The sequence below is a fragment of the Kogia breviceps genome, chromosome 16, assembly GCF_026419965.1.
Source record: "Kogia breviceps isolate mKogBre1 chromosome 16, mKogBre1 haplotype 1, whole genome shotgun sequence".
Taxonomy (NCBI): domain Eukaryota; kingdom Metazoa; phylum Chordata; class Mammalia; order Artiodactyla; family Physeteridae; genus Kogia; species Kogia breviceps.
The window spans coordinates 25,047,458-25,065,502 of record NC_081325.1 but is presented as its reverse complement, the minus strand read 5'-3'; the positions used below and the strand labels follow the sequence as shown (position 1 = coordinate 25,065,502).

The following is an 18,045-nucleotide window of genomic DNA, read 5'->3' as shown; positions in this document are numbered from 1 at the left end:
TGTCCAGTCCTAAGGGACGTGCATGCACGCCCACTTAAAAAAGCAAAGCATCATTGTGAATGGAGGTGACCAAGTGAAGGAGAGATATTAGATGAAGTCAGAGGGGTTCCAAGGATGTTGTTGGTGGCCATAAAATGAACTTGTATACATAAAGCACTTAGCACAGGGTCTAGCCCAGAATCTCAGAGCCCCTGCCCACCTCTTCCAGCCACATCTCTTGCTGCTCCCTGTTGCAAGCTCTACCCTGTGTTTATAACCAGAAACTCTGTGAAGATTCCCCAAATATCTGTGCTGTTTTATACCTTTCTACTTCTGCACACACGTAAAATACCCTTCTCCCACTCCTCATCATTCTGATAAACTCCTTCAAGACCCACTTAAGGCTCTCCTCTGGGAGGACAACATCACTGACTCCCTCTGAGGCAGAGCTTTCTTCTTTGGGCCGCCATGCACCATGCTTTGAGTGTGTGTTTGTTACAATAACACATAGCTGATGATAACTGACATTTAATGAGCACTTACTATGTGCCATGCAGTAAATACCTTTATGTGTTTTAAAAATTTATTTCTCACAACAACAACCCTATAAGGTATGTCCTGTTGTCATCCCCATTTTATAGATGAATAAATAAAGCCATGAAGTTTACTGACTTGCCTAAGATCATCCCGCTACTAAGTGGTGGCACCAGGAGTTGATCACAAGGTTTCTGGCTCCAGAGCCCATGCCTTCTTAACCATTACATTATACTGCACCTCCACGCTTCCACCATTTTACTATATACAACTATATATGTACACGTACTCATCACACTGTATTGAAAAGTATTACTTTTGTGCATGTGTCTTCCATAGTATTTATGACTGCTTTGAGTCACCATGTTGAATTTACCTTTGCTCTTTGGGGCTTTGCACATGTGTTCCCTTGTTGAATGGGGAGAATAAAATATTCTCTCATGTAATTTGCAAAGCATGAGAAATAATATTCAAAATGTTAATGATAGTGTGTCATTAATTTTGAAATTTATTTGGTTTTGGATTTCGTTTTAATCATGTTGTTGTGTTTCTGCTTCTCCCTAGACCAGTATTAAAGAGGGACAGCTGTTGAAACAAACCAGTTCTTTCCAAAGATGGAAAAAACGATACTTCAAACTTCGAGGGCGTACACTTTATTATGCAAAGGACTCAAAGGTAATTTGAGAGAATACTAGTTGCAAGCACTCGAAGGCTGTAGATGGAATTGAAATTTTGGTTCTATAAACTGTTGTTGTCTTGGGGCTCACTAGCATTACTGCTCTGATATAAATTCCATATAAATGTGATTCATCTTGGACCAAATCCCAAGGGGGTCTATTTGAGTCAGTTTCATGCCATTTCCCCTAAGGACAATCTTATAGGACCATCCTAGTGTAGTTTGCTTTCTTTCTTTTTTCCTTCCAAGTAAAAGGAACAGTTAAATGTAACCTTATTAGATAGATATAATAAACTCTAAATTTGGGTTCCCCCCTTTCTTGCTACTTTTTACCCCATAAATCTTTTCCTGAAAATGAGAGAGAGAATTGTTGTAGTTGCTAAGAGTTCATACTCTGATTTCAGACAAGAGTTCATATCCCTATTCTAGCACATTCCAGTGGAGTGGCTGTGGACAGCATGTTGTTGAGAGGAGACTTAAATGAAATTATGTACATGAAGTGCTGACATAATACCTAGCACAAAACAGTCACTCAATTATGCTAGCATTTAGAAATAAAAATCACAGTGAAATAAAATCAAGACTTAAATAATTTTTATATAATAATTGAATGAAATAAGAATGATGTAGCTTTGGAAGAAAAAAATTGTAATGATGAGCTTCCATTTAAAATGGATATTTTACTGTTCCTTCAAAAATAAACATTAAGGTGGGTACCCTCAGCTGGCACTGGAGCGCCACCAAAACAGCCCCCTGCCCTATTAGACCTGGTAGACACCTTTGGCCAACACTACTGTCCCCCTAAAGTGGCTCCTGCCCCAGGGGTCAGCCCCACACACCAGAGCACCCACAACAGTTGCAACTGGGCCTTGCAGCCAGCCACACTGGGGTCCAGCCTTGCGTACAAGCACCCCCTCAGCAAGTGCAGCTGAGCCACAACAGTAGGACACATGCAGCCCACAAAGGGGACACTCCTGGAGCATCTGGCCCTGGTAACCAAGGGAGACCATGCTATTGGGCCCCACAGGATACCTTCTACACAAAGCCACTCTCTCAAGACCGGGGGACGTAGCTGATCTACTCAACATGTAGAAACAAACACAGAAAGTTAGGCAAAATGAAGAAACAAAGGAATATGTTCTAAATGAAAGAACTAGACAAACCCTCAGAAATAGATTGAATGAAATGGAGATAAGCAAACTTCCAGGTAAGGTGTTCAACGTAATGGGCATAAAGATACTCACTGAACTCAGTAGAAGAATAGAAGAGTGAGAATTTCAACAAAGAGATAGAAAATAATAATGGAAATGAAAAGTACACCAGAGGAAACCAACAGCAGATTAGATGATGCAGAAGAGAGGACCAGTGGTCTAGAAGCTAAGGTAGTGGAAATCACCCAATCAGAACAGTAAAAAGAAAAAGAAACAAAAAAATGGATAGTTTAAGGGACCTCTTGGGCAACATCAAGTATACCAACATTCACATTATAAGGGTCCCAGAAGGGGAAGAGAGAATGAAAAGGACAGAAAATGTATTTGAAGAAATATGGCTGAAAACTTTCCTAACTTGGTGAAGGATACAGACATCCAGGCCCAGGAAGTACAGAGAGACCCAAACAAAGTGAACCCAAAGGGACCCACACCAAGACACATTATAATTAAAATGCCAAAATGTTAAGCTAAAGAGAAAATCTTAAAAGCAACAAGAGAAAAACAACTAGTTACATACATGGGAGTCCCCATAAGACTGTCAGCTGACTTTTCAGCAAAAACTTTACAGAAGGGAGTGGGACAATATATTCAAAGTACTGAAAGAAGAAAACTTATAACCAAGAATATTCTATCCAGCAAGGCCATCATTCAGAATTGAGAGAGAGATAGAGTTTCCCAGACAAGCAATAGCTTGTCTATTTTATAGTTCATCACCACTAAACCAGTCTTAAAAGAAATGTTAAAGAAATTTAAACAGAAAAGAAAAAATTATTACTAGAAATATGAAAATTATGAAAGACAATATCTCATCAGTAAAGGCAAAAATATAGTAAAGGTAGTGGATCAACCACCTATGTAGCTAGTATGAAGGTTAAAAAACAAAACTAGTAAAGCCATATATATCTACAATAATTAGTTAAGGAATACACAAAGTAAGATAACATCAAAAACATAAAATGGTGGATGGAGTAAAAATGTAGTGCTTTTAGAACATGCTCAAACTTAAGCAACTACCAACATAAAATAGACTGCTATATACAGAGGTTGTTGTATGAGAACCTCATGGTAACCACAAACCAAAAACTGATAACAGATATACAAACAATAAAGAGAAAGGAATATAAACATGATACTAAAGAAAATCATCACATCACAAGGGGAGAGAGCAAGAGAAGAAGAAGGGAACAGAGAAGAACAACAAAGATAACTAGAAAACAATTCACAAAAATGGCAATAAGTACATACTTATCAATAATTACTTTAAATGTAAGCGGACTAAATGCACCAATCAAAAGACACAGCGTGGCTGAATAGATACAAAAAACAAGACCCATATATATATGGTGCCTACAAGAGACTCACTTCAGATCTAAAGACACACACAGACTGAAAGTGAAGAGATGAAAAAGATATTCCATGCAAATAGAAATGAAAAGAAATATGGGATAGCAATACTTATATCAGACAAAATAGATGTTAAAACAATGGACGTTAAAACAAAGACTGTAACAAGAGACAAAGAAGAGCATTACCTAATGATAAAGGGATCAATCCAATAAGAAGATATAACACTAGTTAATATATATATGCCCAGCAGAGGAGCACCTGAATATGTAAACCAAATACTAACAGACATAAAGGAGAAACTGACAGTAATACAATAATAGTAGGGGACTTTAACACCCCTTTACATCAATGTAATGTAATCATGTGATCATTCAGACAGAAATCAATAAGGAAACACTGGCCTTAAATGACACATTAGACTCGATGGGACTTAATAATATATACAGGATATTCCACCCCATAACAGCAGAATATACATTCTTTTCAAGTGCACGTAGAACACTCCAGGACAGATCTTTTATTAGGCTACAAATCTCAATAAATTTAAAAATATTGAAATCACATCAAGCATCTTTTCTGACCACAACAGTATGAGACTAGAAATCAACCGCAAGAAAAACTGGAATACAACTCAAACACATGGAGTCTAAACAACAAACTCAGTAACAACCAATGGGTCGTTGAAGAAATCAAAGAGGATATCAAGAAATACCTTCAAACAAATTAAAGTGGAAACACAGTGTTCGAAAATCTTTGGGACTCAGCAAAGGCAGTTCTAAGGGGGAATTTGATAGTAATACAGGCCTACCTCAGGAAACAAGAAAAATCTCAAATAAAAAATCTAACCTTACACCTAGAGGAATGAGAAAAAGGAGAATAAACAAGTCCAGAGTTAGTAGAAGGAAGGAAATAGTAAAGTTACGAGTGGAATTAAATGAAATAGAGACTAAAAAACCCCACAAAAACCTAAGAGCAGGTTCTTTGAAAAGATAAATGAAATTGATAAATCTTTATCCAAAGTCATCAAGAAAAAAAGAGAGAGAACCAAATAAATAAAATTGGAAATGAAAGAGAAGTTACAACTGACATCACAGAAATACAAAGGATCATAAGAGGTTACTATGAAAATTATATACCAACAAATTGGACAACCTGGGAGAACTGGATACATTTCTCAAAACATACAATCTTCTAGGACTGAATCAGGAAGAAACAGAAAATCTGAACAGACCAGTTATTAGTAATGAATATAATGAAATATTAGCCATAAAGAATGAAATCTTGCCATTTGCAGCAACATGGATGAACACAGAAGGTATTATGCTGAGTGGAATAAGTCAGACAGAGAAAGACAAATACCGTACAATCTCACTTACATGTGGAATCTAGAAAACAAAACAAATGAACAAACAAAGCAACACAGAAAGAGACTTACAGATACAGAGAACAAATGGGTGGTTGCCAGAGGGGAGGGATAAATGTCATGGGGATTTAACATACAGTATGTGGAATATAATTAATAATATTGTAATCATTTTGTATGATGACAGATGGTTACCAGACTTGTCATGGTGATCATTTGATGATGTATTTGATTGTCAAATTACTATGTTGTACACTTGAAACTAACACAATATTGTATGTCAACTCTACTGCAATTTAAAAATAGTAAGATTTATTGTTACTGTGCCAGTAGGGTAATCGATCATTTCTATATTACAAAACACGTGTTTGTGATATAATTAGTAGAGTTATACACCAGGAGGTAAAAAATAAATAAATAAACAAACAAACATAATTCTTAGTTTATGCAGCTGTGGAAGTAATAACAAAATAGAATAATCTTATTTTAAAAGTCATTATGTTCATGGTTGTCCCTGATCTGGCTCCATTCTGACTTCTCACATTTATCTCCAGACAACACTGACCACTCAATAGTCTACAGCCTCGCCCCATGTTTTCCATCCCCAGGATGATTTTTCCTCTATCTCCACTTAAAGAAATTCCCTATTTTCTTTAAGGCCCACCTAAAATTGTCTTCATTCCATTATTCACAAAAGAAAACATTTGTTTTCTTTCTTTCTTTTTTTTTTTGCGGTACGCAGGCCTCTCATTGCTGTGGCCTCTCCCGTTGCGGAGCACAGGCTCCGGACGCGCAGGCTCAGCGGCCATGGCTCACGGGCCCAGCTGCTCCACGGCATGTGGGATCTTCCCAGACCTGGGCACGAACCTGTGTCCCCTGCATCGGCAGGCGGACTCGCAACCGCTGTGCCACCAGGGAAGCCCAAAACATTTGTTTTCTGCTATGACCTTACATAGCATTTTGTAGTATCTGCTCTTCCACTTTTTTTTTTTTTTTTTTTTTGTGGTACGCGGGCCTCTCACTGTTGTGGCCTCTCCCGTTGCGGAGCACAGGCGCCGGACACGCAGGCTCAGCGGCCATGGCTCACGGGCCCAGCCGCTCCGCGGCACGTGGGATCTTCCCGGACCGGGGCCCGAACCCGTATCCCCTGCATCGGCAGGCGGATTCTCAACCACTGCACCACCAGGGAAGCCCTGCTCTTCCACTTTTAATAGTCTCCCTTACTTAAAAATAGTTGTGTCTATTTCAGCTCCCGTGCTAGATTATAAATTCCTTGTAGTCAGGGAACAAGTCTTCGGTCAGATTGGTTGGGTTGAAGTAGAGTTGCATAACCCCCTGGAGATCTTGGGGGGAGGTAAAAGTCATTAGATAAGGGAGCCTCCTTTTCTAGCAGTCCTAGAGGAGTGGTGTTATACCTGCCTCACTGGTAGAACATTGAATGACTGTGAACAAGGACCAGCTGACTCAAAGTGGGAAGGATACATTTATTTACTAGAATTTCCTAATTTCTCAATTGTCCATTTTAAAGATTTTATTTCTTTGGAGTTTTTTACCACTGAAACTTTTTTGATTAAAACCACTTTTAAGCATACACGAAAAATAAACTTTGGAGCCTGCAAAAAAAGAAAGAAGAAAAGAAATAAATAAAACTTCTTTTAAGAGTATAAAAGAAATGTCATATTTGCAGAGCACATGCACCATCTCATTTGAACACATTTACAGATGAGGAAGGTCACATTCAAAAAGTTCAGTAACTGTCCATGAGCTGAGACGGGACTAGTTCTTCTCATTGTGGGGAGTGTGTGAGTATGTGTGTATGTCATACCCTGAGAAGTAGGTTTCCCATAAACGATGCTTCTGGAGAGCACAGAGCATTTTCAATGAAGCAATATGCCAGGGGAGTTCTTTAAAGTCCTTTACAGTTTGGAATTTATATGTTCATTGAACTTTATAGTTTTACTCACCAATCATCAGTAATTTTAGTTTTTCTTCATTTTTTATTTCGAATTCCTGACGTAGCTTCATGGTCGTGTTGTGACAGTAAAAAAAACAAACAAAAAAAATATTGAGGAGCATTCAGTTAGGTTTGCACTTGACATGTTTGTGTTCTTTTTCATTAACAGTCTCTGATATTTGATGAAGTTGACCTCTCAGATGCCAGTGTAGCTGAAGCAAGCACAAAAAATGCTAACAACAGCTTCACGGTATGGGTATACTCTGGTAACTCCCCCCTCAAAAGTTATAGAATGATGTTTCGTGAGCTTGTACTGAACGCTCTCTTCAATTGCCAGCTGTGTGTCACACGTGTTGGAGTTCTCACCAAGAACAGTAAACTTGATAAGTACATTGTAGATGCTAACACCCAATGTGTCATGATTGTTTGGGTCAATAAACCGATGTATTAAATGTATTTTTTTTAAGTATTTATATAGTTTTCTTTTTAGACCTTCTAATTTTAGTGCCTTAAAATTTTCACCTCCCTTTAATGTTCAACTAATTCCACTGTTCTTAAATATTCAAAAAGTTTGGGTTTTTACCTTCAATCTTAAAAGTAATATTTTTCTCCTTTCAATCTACAGTTACTCTGGTTGCTGTAGTTCAGGCCTTCATTTCTTCTCACTTAGGTAATTCATTTGGCAGCCATTTAAAGAAGTGTCCTCTGTTCCAGTTAATATTTTTCCAATTGCAAATCACATTGCTTAAAAGACCTCACTGGCTCACCATCGCCTGTCAGGTTGCATCTGTAACTCCGCTGTAAAGTCCTGTAAAATCCTTCCTCAGCATTCTAGCATACTGATAATTATTTGTCCTTATACATCCCACCAGTCCAGCAGTTCTGTCTGAACCTAATGCTTTTTCCATTCCCTCTGACTTAAATGATCCCTCCTCCATCAACAGCTGTTGAAATTCTACTAATTCTTCAAAGCTTATCTCAGATATCCCATACTTTTTCTACTTCTTTGATTTCAAAAATATGAATTAAATATGAATTGAGGATCCACCATGTGCTAGGCATTTGTGCTAATAAACACAAGGGATTCAGAGCAAAAAATATATACATATGTATATCACTTCCCTCAAGATATTCATGGTGTAGTTCAGTGAAGTTCATCTGGGATTCTTTTTCTTAAAAAAATATTTAAATATTTATTTATTTATTTGGTTGCGCCAGGTCTTCATTTCAGCAGGTGGGCTCCTTAGTTGCAGCTCCCGGGCTCCTTAGTTGTGGCTCGCCAGCTCCTTAGTTGCAGCACGTGGGCTCCTTAGTTGTGGCAATGTGAACTCTTAGTTGCAGCATGCATGTGGGATCTAGTTTCCTGACCAGGGTTTGAACCCAGACCCCCTGCTTTGAGAGCATGGCGTCTTACCCACTGCACCACTAGGGAGGTCCCTGGGATACTTTTATAGCTACATTTTCCTTAGGTCCTCTCAGGTGCATTGTTCTTGCTAGGTCGCTGACCCCTTCCACACTCCTAGCCCCTGCCCTAGGAAGCTTCCACTATGGACAGCAGTGTTTTGTGTTCATCCCCTAGGCATGCCAGGGCAGGGAGGATAGACAGATAAACAAATAGAGAGCAGTGCCATGATGGATTGGAGGTAAGCACCGGTAAGGGTAGGGGATGGAGAAGAAGCAAATGAGTTCAGATTTAGTCTTATTGATTTATGGGCATGTGAGATAATTCATGCTGTGAATATTCCTCCCCCACCCCCTCCCCAGGGACAGTTGAGTTTGAGAAGAGAGAGGACAGCCAAGAATAGAATCCTGGGAAAAAGTTAAAATGCAAGGTTTGACCAATAAAGACTGAGAGAGAGCATTCTGAAGTATAGAAGGAACATCAGGAGGCAATGATTTATAAAAAGCCAGTGGAAGGGAGTTTCAAGACGGAAGTTGTTAAACATCAAATGCTGTAGAGAGGTCAAGTCAAAGAAGAAAGGAAAAGTGTCTGTTGAGTTTGTGAATCAGGAGGTCATTTGGTCACACTGATGCGAGTAGTTGCAGTAGAGGGTGGCATTCAGTAGGCTGCATGACGAATGCTAAGTGGAAAGGCAGAGAGGGCCAGCAGGGACTCCTTGTCCCACAAGTTTGGCAGTTAAAAGAAGGAGCAGACAGGGCTTCCCTGGTGGCGCGGTGGTTGAGAGTCCGCCTGCCGATGCAGGGGACACGGGTTCATGCCCCGGTCCCGGAGGATCCCACGTGCCGCGGAGCGGCTGGGCCCGTGAGCCATGGCCGCTGAGCCTGCGGTCCGGAGCCTGTGCTCCGCAACGGGAGAGGCGCGCGTACCGCAAAAAGAAGGAGCAGGCATATAGCAACAAGAATGTTCAGGTTTGAAGAGGCAGTTCTGGTTTTGTTGTTGTGGATCTTTTGCTTTGTTTTTAAAATGAGTTTTGAGTGTGTCTATATGAAGAGAGGAAAGAACTGTTAGAATCAAAAGCTGAAGCTGCAGGAGAGAAAGGGAATAATTGTTGGAGCATGATTGCTGAGTAAACTGCAGGGCTTGGGACCCAGGGCACAGGTTAAGAGATTAGCCTTGAATAGGAGACAGAAAGTTTATGGAAGTAGGTGTGGGCAGGAAGTTCATATATTTCAAACCCAAACACTACTGTTTTCTCAGTGAAATTGAAGATTAGGTCATATGCTATGAATAAGACTTTAGGAGGGTCTGGAGGAGCTTCTATAGAAAATAAGAATCGAAACTGAACAGGGGTCAGTAGAAGATTACTAGGTAGTAAATAGTGTCCACCAGAGATTGGAGATAAATTAAGTAATGCTCTTAATTCCTGGACCTATAGCATTTTCTTAAAGATAGGAGTAAAGAAAAACAACTAAGTTGGCCCAGCATTGATGATTTCTAGGGCATACTGGACAGAACGATTAAAAGGGATTCTTGGATGTTTGAGGGCTCAGTAACTGATCCATCTTCCCCCTCTGAGTTCTCAGTTTTTGAGAAAGGAGCATAAGGAATACGGGATGACTTTATTAATGGCTGAACAGGATCCAATAACCACTGACTACAGAGGTTCTGATAAGTTGTTGGAGGCCGAAGGGCAAAATGTTGCTTATTCTTCCTTCCTCCCAGGTGAAGGTCGGGTAGGGCGATTCACCTATCAGATTTACCACTTGTCTTCCCTGGGAAGTGAGCACTAGTTTTCTCCCCTCTGGGGAGACTTGTGGTGGGGTTGTGAATAAGGGGTTCTTCCCAACAAGGATCTAGAGTTTAGTCTGAGTGAGGGTTCCGAAATTTAAGATTTGGGAGAGTTATTCAAATCCTTCGTACAGCTCTTTCTTGGACCTCCAACTGCATGCATATGCAGTCTCTCCTTTTGTACCTTCTCATAGAACTTACTATATTCCACCTTGGGTTTAGCTAAGTCCTTAGGTTTCTTATAACCTCCTTGAGGATAGGGACACTGTCATACATTTTTATCTCATAGTACCTTATCCATAAGTATTTGTTGATTTTACTTAATAAGATGAAAGTTCATTTGGGGCACGAGAAGACTTTTTCGTTGAAATATTTTCAAGAAATTTCCAACGCTTCACTCAACCAAACTTCTTTTCTGAAGTTTGTTGGACGAGAAATGCAAGACTAAAACGTTAGGCAGATTGCTTGGAGTTTTATAGCAAATCAATTTGGTAGAACTTTCCAGGGTATAAAATGGAATAAGAGGTATGTTTTCAACCAGTAATTGACAATCCTCCCTATCTTTAAATATTTAAATGTTCCACCTTCCTGGGTTCCAGTGACTGCTACTCGTGGTGTTATTTTGGCCAGTTCGTGTCAGAGGTTAATGGCGTAGTTTGGTGGTGTTATGGCTGGGGAATGCAGCGACAGCCGACTTCTGCCTCATTGCAGCCACTACTCTTTGCCTCGAAGTCCCTAAGGATGATATATTGACAAGGGACAATAGTAGATGGAAAATCTATAATTAGTAAATGGAAAGTGGAAAAGCTGTCCTTTACCCCAAAACCCAATGTCGAACTCTAGTAAAATGGGTTCTACAGGGAGTGTTCTAGAGAGCAGGGCAGAAACGGACTTAGCTGGGGAAGTCGTTCTGTGGTTATGAGCAAGCACTGAGACTGACTGAGCTTCCAGAGGAGGGGACACAGACATCTTGAGGGTGGTGTCAAAGGATCTGCAGACATGGTTAAGACCTACCTACACGATGATTACTTTTAAACAGGCCTATGCTCCCATCCCTGGAGTTAATAATTGTCTAGTTTTTGGGGTTGTCTAAATTGCCTCAGGTGTTATATTAGTTTTCTGTTGTTTTGTAACAGATTACCACAAACTTAGTGGTGTAAAACAATGCCTATTTATTATTACACTGTTTCTGTTGGTTTCACAGAATAGCTGGATTCCTCTGCTCCAGGTCTCACAATGTCAAAATGGATATGATAAATTAAATACACACACACGCACGTGCACATACATATATACTTTTTAATTACCCTACATTGGGCTGATTTTGACCTAAGTTTGCATTTCTGGTTTAACAGGTGTCTCCCGCAGTAGGCAACAACAACCAAACCTACTAACGTTGAATGCATTTTCTGTGTTCGGTGTCAGTGATATGATCAGGGAACAGAAAAGAACAGTTCCAGACAGCCTTATTAGCATTTTTATGAGTGTTTACTTTAATGTTCACAATTAATTTATTTGTAGTTTAAATTCTACCATGACATTTTCTATGACTGTGGAATCAGTGAAACATTCTTAATTTTTTTGGTCCATTTTTAATTGTTTTCTTTTTTTTATTTTATTGATATTTGCATGGTGTTTGGGAGTTTTATTTTCACTTTAACCTTTTTTTTTTTTTTTTTTTTTTTTTTTTTGGCGGTACACGGGCCTCTCACTGTTGTGGCCTCTCCTGTTGTGGAGCTCAGGTTCCGACGCGCAGGCTCAGTGGCCATGGCTCACGGGCCCAGCCGCTCCGCGGCACGTGGGATCTTCCCGGACCGGGGCACAAACCTGTGTTCCCTGCATCGGCAGGCGGACTCTCAACCACTGCGCCACCAGGGAAGCCCCACTTTGACCTTTTTATCTTTAACATACCTCTGTGCTGTATGTGAGTGTGCTCTTCTTATATTAAACTAGAGAGAATTGATTTCCCTTTGGTCCTACTGTTGCCCCCCAGGGAAGGGATTACAGATCTCCTGATGTTTAACTCAGGGCTCTTTCCTATTGCACAGTATTCCTTCCATCTGGTTAGTCTTTGCCTCTGTTCTCTTTCTTCTCACATCCACAGCTCTCTTCGTCTCTTTCTCACTAATCATGGCATGTCTATCCCCAGCTTTTTAAAAATTTTTCCAATTGCAGAGCTTAAGACTGAAGTCAAACAGCCAGGGTTTGGGTCGTGGCTTGGCCGTGTCTAGTTAGGTGACCCTAGACAAATGAGTTAGCTGCTATAAATCTCAGTGTCCTTAACTTTAATTGAGGGTAATAATGGTATCTGCCTCATAGGTTACGAGGATTAAATGAAATGTGGTAATAAATGCACCAAAATACCTAGCACAGTGATGAGCACGTACAGTTTGATACATCTTGGTGGCAACTGTTATCACAAACGTATTATCTCTTGATTCCCTTCACAAGTGACAGTATTGCCAACTTTTAAAAGTTTGGTGGGCTTCCCTTCCCTGGTGGCGCAGTGGTTGAGAATCCGCCTGCCGATGCAGGAGACACGGGTTCGTGCCCTGGTCCGGGAAGATCCCACATGCCGCGGAGCAACTAAGCCCGTGAGCCATGGCCTCCAGGCCTGCGCGTCCGGAGCCTGTGCTCCGCAACGGGAGAGGCCACAACAGTGAGAGGCCCGCATACCGCAAAAAAAAAAAAAAAGTTTGGGAATTTTGAAAGCGAATATGGATGAACTTTATCTTGAGAAAACATTCCATGCTGCCTATTTCTCAGAGGTGTAGTGAAGATTTATTTATTTCCACTTGTATCTAATATTAATAAGTACTGTTGGGAAAAGCAACCAATTTTGTAACAAATGGAATACAGTTGTTCCTTGTTAGGTAAATGTTATTTGCTAAAGAAGAGCTTTTTAATGATCTGAAAGCCATCACAATGATGTGGTATACATTAGGCTTTCAAAGTGTACTGTTCAAATGACTGTTTTCTTTAAATTTTAATGAAGTTTGGGCTAAACCTTAAATAAATGAGTCATCATTTTTCAAGAAATTGTATCAACATTGGTAAAACTTCTTACAAAGGTTTATAAAGAAAGGGTTTTTTTTTTTTTTTTTTTTAACTAGAAAGAATTACAGAGGTAATTCATTTTGTTTATTTAACCACCCTTAGCATTGTTAGTGAGTGATCTACAAGTGTGTTTGAAGTCCCATGGTTAGTTCATATCCATGCTGGCTTCGTTGTATGGAAACAGATGCCATGTGACAGCACTTATTTTTAGAACTAAATGAGCACTGAAACAGAGTCATTTTAGTTCAGAGGTCACTTGCCACGGTAGACATGACTGAAAGTTGATTAGCATTAGATGATGACTCGTGTGATGAGGTTTTTCAAAGTAGACATAAAAACAAACCAATAAAGAGAATACTCTCACTGCACATAAAGTGCTGAAAATTATGCATTCATAGTACAGTCGAAATGAGCAGGCTGTGTTTTCATGGAAGGGGGAAAATGTTCTTAAGAACTTGTTTCTTTCATGTGTACTTTCTGTTTATTCTATTTTCCTCATAGCTTCCTCTCTGTTAATATAATTCACTTCATCTTCTCTCTTAAGAGAGTTATCACATCCTTTGAACCTAAGGAAGTGTCAATTTACTTTTATCCGTTAATAACTCAATCTTTAGATACATGGAAGTAATGAAAAGTTATTTTCTTTTTATGTCATTTGTGAATGCACATTGCAAAACAGGCATTTAGATAAACATGTTAATATATAATCACTTAGATAAATAAGTTGCCTATTTTATTTGATAATGTTTAGTCTACTCTGTACCTCTTATAACTGCTTTATATCTGATCACTCATTCACTTTTTTATATCAGTCTTATAAGGTAGGTTCTATTATGCTTCCCATTTTATAGGGGAGAAATCTGAAACAGAGAGGTTAACATCCAATACATATAAATAGCTAGAATCTGAACCCATCTGGGTTATATGGCCTCAATCTGTACTCTTGACTGCTCTGCTATCCTGCCTTTTTATTGTGGAGTTGTAAATGAGTATGATTCAGATAGTATTCCTGGGGTTGCTTTTTACACGTTCAGTTGTCTTTTCTCCTCCAAGTCAATCATAGAGTCTTTTATTTTTTTAATTTTATTACTTTATTTTTGGCTGCATTGGGTCTTCGTTGCTGTGAGCAGGCTTTCTCTAGTTGCAGCAAGCGGGGGCTACTCTTCATTGTGGTGCGTGGACTTCTCACTGCAGTGGCTTCTCTTGTTGCGGAGCACGGGCTCTAGGCACGGGGGCTTCAGTAGTTGTGGCTCGCGGGCTCTAGAGCGCAGGCTCAGCAGTTGTGGCACATGGGCTTAGTTGCTCCGCGGCATGTGGGATCTTCCTGGACCAGGGCTCAAACCCGTGTCTCCTGCTTTGGCAGGCAGATTCTTAACCACTGTGCCACCAGGGAAGCCCAATCATAGAGTCTTATATTGTGCTACTAGACGTATCACAAGCACTTGCTGGTTGTACTACAAATTTAGAGCACTGTATTTTATTGTGGGCACTACATGTTAAATAGAAAGGTTGATAAAGACCTCACAGAGGCAGGTAACTAATACTATTTAAAAAGGTCCGGAAAATGGGATCGATTGACATTAAAGGCACTTTATATTTTAAAGACTTGGGAAGATGTTATATCTTTTCAATATATGAGGGATTATTATGGATAAGAAGCAGTAGACAGGTTTGGCGTACAGGACAAAGATCCATGGTTGAATTCACGGAGAGACAGTTTCAGCTCTACACAAAAGAGAACTTTATAACTGTGTCATCTGATGGAATAGGCCTCTAGTGAGGTAATGGCTCTGCCCATTATTAGAAATCTCTAGTCATCTTATTCCTTGTGATCAGAAAGTGACCTTCAAGAAGAGCGTCCTCAGAGCAGACTCAGGTTCAAGGCGCCGAAATGACTATCTCAAGGTTGGATGACTGACAGCTATGTGCAGCTAGTACAGAATTTGGGGCTCTCAGCTCTTGGCATTTTTTGGGAGTAGGCAAGGAGCAGTGGATGTAGAGCTTGCTCTACTCCATGCTGGACATTTTACACACTCTGTCTCATTATAGGGCACAGCAGGAGCTAAGCGACCTTCCTTCAAGAATCCTATTGGGGAGAGTGTTGCATGGTGTGTGTATGTGGAGGGGAGATGGTGGAGACTGAAATTTCCTTAGGTACAAAGACTGTCTTCTTCACCACTGAATCCCCAAGACTAACACAGGGCCAGGCATAGAGTGGAAAGACAATAAATATTTGTTAAATGAATGAAGGAATGTGTCTTGTTGAAGGAATGAATGATATTTGAAAACTCTAATTTTTCTTTGAGAGAAAGGTGTTATTTCAAGTTTTAACCTAGAGAGCACAGTTTCCTAATTTTCCCCCATGGTGTAGTATTATAATATACCCATAAATATGTGTATCCTTGTTTGAAATCTACAAATCATGAGACTCAGATTATTTTTATACCAACAATAAGTCTTACAAACACGATTCTGCCTATGATTAACCATTGCAGTATTTCCACGTAATTATTAGAAGCTGGATAGTAGCAAGACTCATATTTTTTAATGTCTATGTTGGTTAAAATATTGTATTGCACTCTCAAGTGATACCACATTAATGCAATTTGAGGAGTTATTGTTTTCCCTTTTAAAGTTGACTTATATACAGTTTAGGTTAGACTTTATACTATGAATCTGATAATTTATACGTTAAGTTTGAAATTTGTATTTGGGTTCCTAAAACTTCGACACCAGGCTTTTAGAGATGAAATGTCGTATCATTGTCTCTGTGGGAGTATCATGTTTATCTTTTCATTGAGTGATGTAGATCTTTTCCAAGAGTATAACCCAGAGAAATACTTCTTTACGTTATCGTGTCCTTCCTTAGGCCAAAGTCTTAGGAGGTAAGAAAATGTTTGTCCTTTTGTAGCTAGACTGAAATCTTGTGGTGGAAATAAGGTGTGGGTGGGAGAACTGTGCCTTTGTCTTCACCTTCATTAGTACTCTTCCATGAACCTTTCAAATAGATTAACTGAGGTCTCCACCATCACTAGTAACCTTCCATACATCTTTCAAATGGACTTTCTAAAGTAAGGCAAGAACCAGCGAGCGTGTCCTTGAGTATTCTGGCAGCTCGGGAGCTCTGGGAACCTGGGCTTGGTTGCATAATCAGACCATGGGTCTCCAGATCGGTTTCATCAGACAGACCCTCTGATGAATGATGGTATGAATAGACACCATCAAAATGTTGGGAAAGAGGGCTCATTGTCGAGAGAACTGTGTCCCTGGAGGTCCAGACAGGGTACAGTGTTAAGTAGCCGTGCTTGGCATTACCACTTGCCCCTTACCCTGTCCTGGCCTTGCTGAAGATCCATGACTCAGGAAGAGAATGGCGCTCCTGGTCAGTAACCTGCGCCTGCTGCCTCCATACCTTTCCTATCCTCCTAGGCTGTTGCACAGCGGCCCACTACCCACCTGGTCCTCCACTTCCAGAACTGCCCTTCGACATTCATTCATTCATTAGCAAATAGTTATCAAAAGCTTGCTGTATATATCAGACACTGTGCTAGATTCTGGATATACAGTGGTGACTAAAAGGAATTGGCAACTGAGTACCTTATTTTGAAAAAGTTTAAAAGCCTCCAGGAGTAGGTCCCTGTCTTTAAAGTGTGTGGCCTTAGAATAGGATTCTTGGGATACAAAAAGCAATGAGCCGCCTCCCAACTAAGACTAGAAACTGTGTCATCACAGGGGCCCAAGTTATAAGAAAGAGAAGAGATTGTGCAAACTCTTCGACCATTCAGGATTCCATAGACAAAATCCTCTGGACTGCTTCATCTGCTTTTCTCCACAAACACATAGCCGGTGTCAGTATTTCTGCCACCAAAATATGGTGACCGTGTGGAACTGCTTATTCCTGACCCTTAACACCAGTGTTTTATGAAGCTGGTTCCCTGGGAAGCCTTAGCCTCAGGCACCTTGGGGATGGCCAATGGAAGACGTCCACCCAGATGAAAGGTCAGGCCTGTATCATGGAGGGTTGACCTCCACAGTACCCCTGCCGTATTGAGGCTCCTGATGAATGGCCACATGCTGCACAGCCTCCTGTGCTTGGGCTAGTTGTAAATCTGCATTTCACTGATATGTTCCACGTACTAGGCCTTTCCCAGGTTCCAGGCGGCTGGTCCTGAGCTGATGCTGTCACTCGCACCATGATCTTGGAGACAGCAGCTGTAGCTATGTGGACTTCACTTCTAGATCCATTTTCTCCTTTGAGAGATTCTGCATGATGACGGGCAAGGGTTGCTCATGTTTCAAAAGAGCAGCCCCAGGCTGACCAGCCATCCAGTTGTACAGAGGCCTCTAAGCTGTGAAGACTTTCACAGGAGATCTCTTCAGGCCGCCAGCCTGGCTGCTTCACCACGCCCCTTTTGGAGAAGGGCTATGGGATTTACTTGAACTTCACTGTGGTCTTGACGTGGCTGAAGCCTCTTAGTTGAAGGCTCCTTAGTTCCATACTCATTTAGGTTAGCTCTGACTTCTGATCCCTGTTTGTGGTACAGAAGGCAAGCTCAAACCCTGTAAGAGATCACATCCTGCCTCACAGAGGTACCTGGAATGGAGGCCTCACATGGGAAAATAAACTACGAGTAAAAAAAATTAAAACAAAAATAACCCAGACCATCCTCCATATCTGGATATCAGCTAGAAATATCCTGTTATCCTGTGGCCTCTGACTGAAACAGCAGAATC

The 18,045-nt window shown here is 40.4% G+C and overlaps 1 protein-coding gene across 6 annotated transcripts in view; it reads left to right on the top strand.

The window, feature by feature from the left end:
- The window catches only part of DGKH (diacylglycerol kinase eta), a 185,034-nt gene that overhangs the window by 70,016 nt on the left and 96,973 nt on the right, over positions 1-18,045 (top strand). For all 6 annotated transcript variants that reach the window (XM_067016163.1, XM_067016162.1, XM_059041725.2 and 3 more), the window contains exons 3-4: positions 1,078-1,188; positions 7,234-7,314. In XM_067016163.1, the coding sequence (XP_066872264.1) occupies positions 1,078-1,188; positions 7,234-7,314 (192 nt within the window). The remainder of the gene's footprint in view (positions 1-1,077; positions 1,189-7,233; positions 7,315-18,045) is intronic.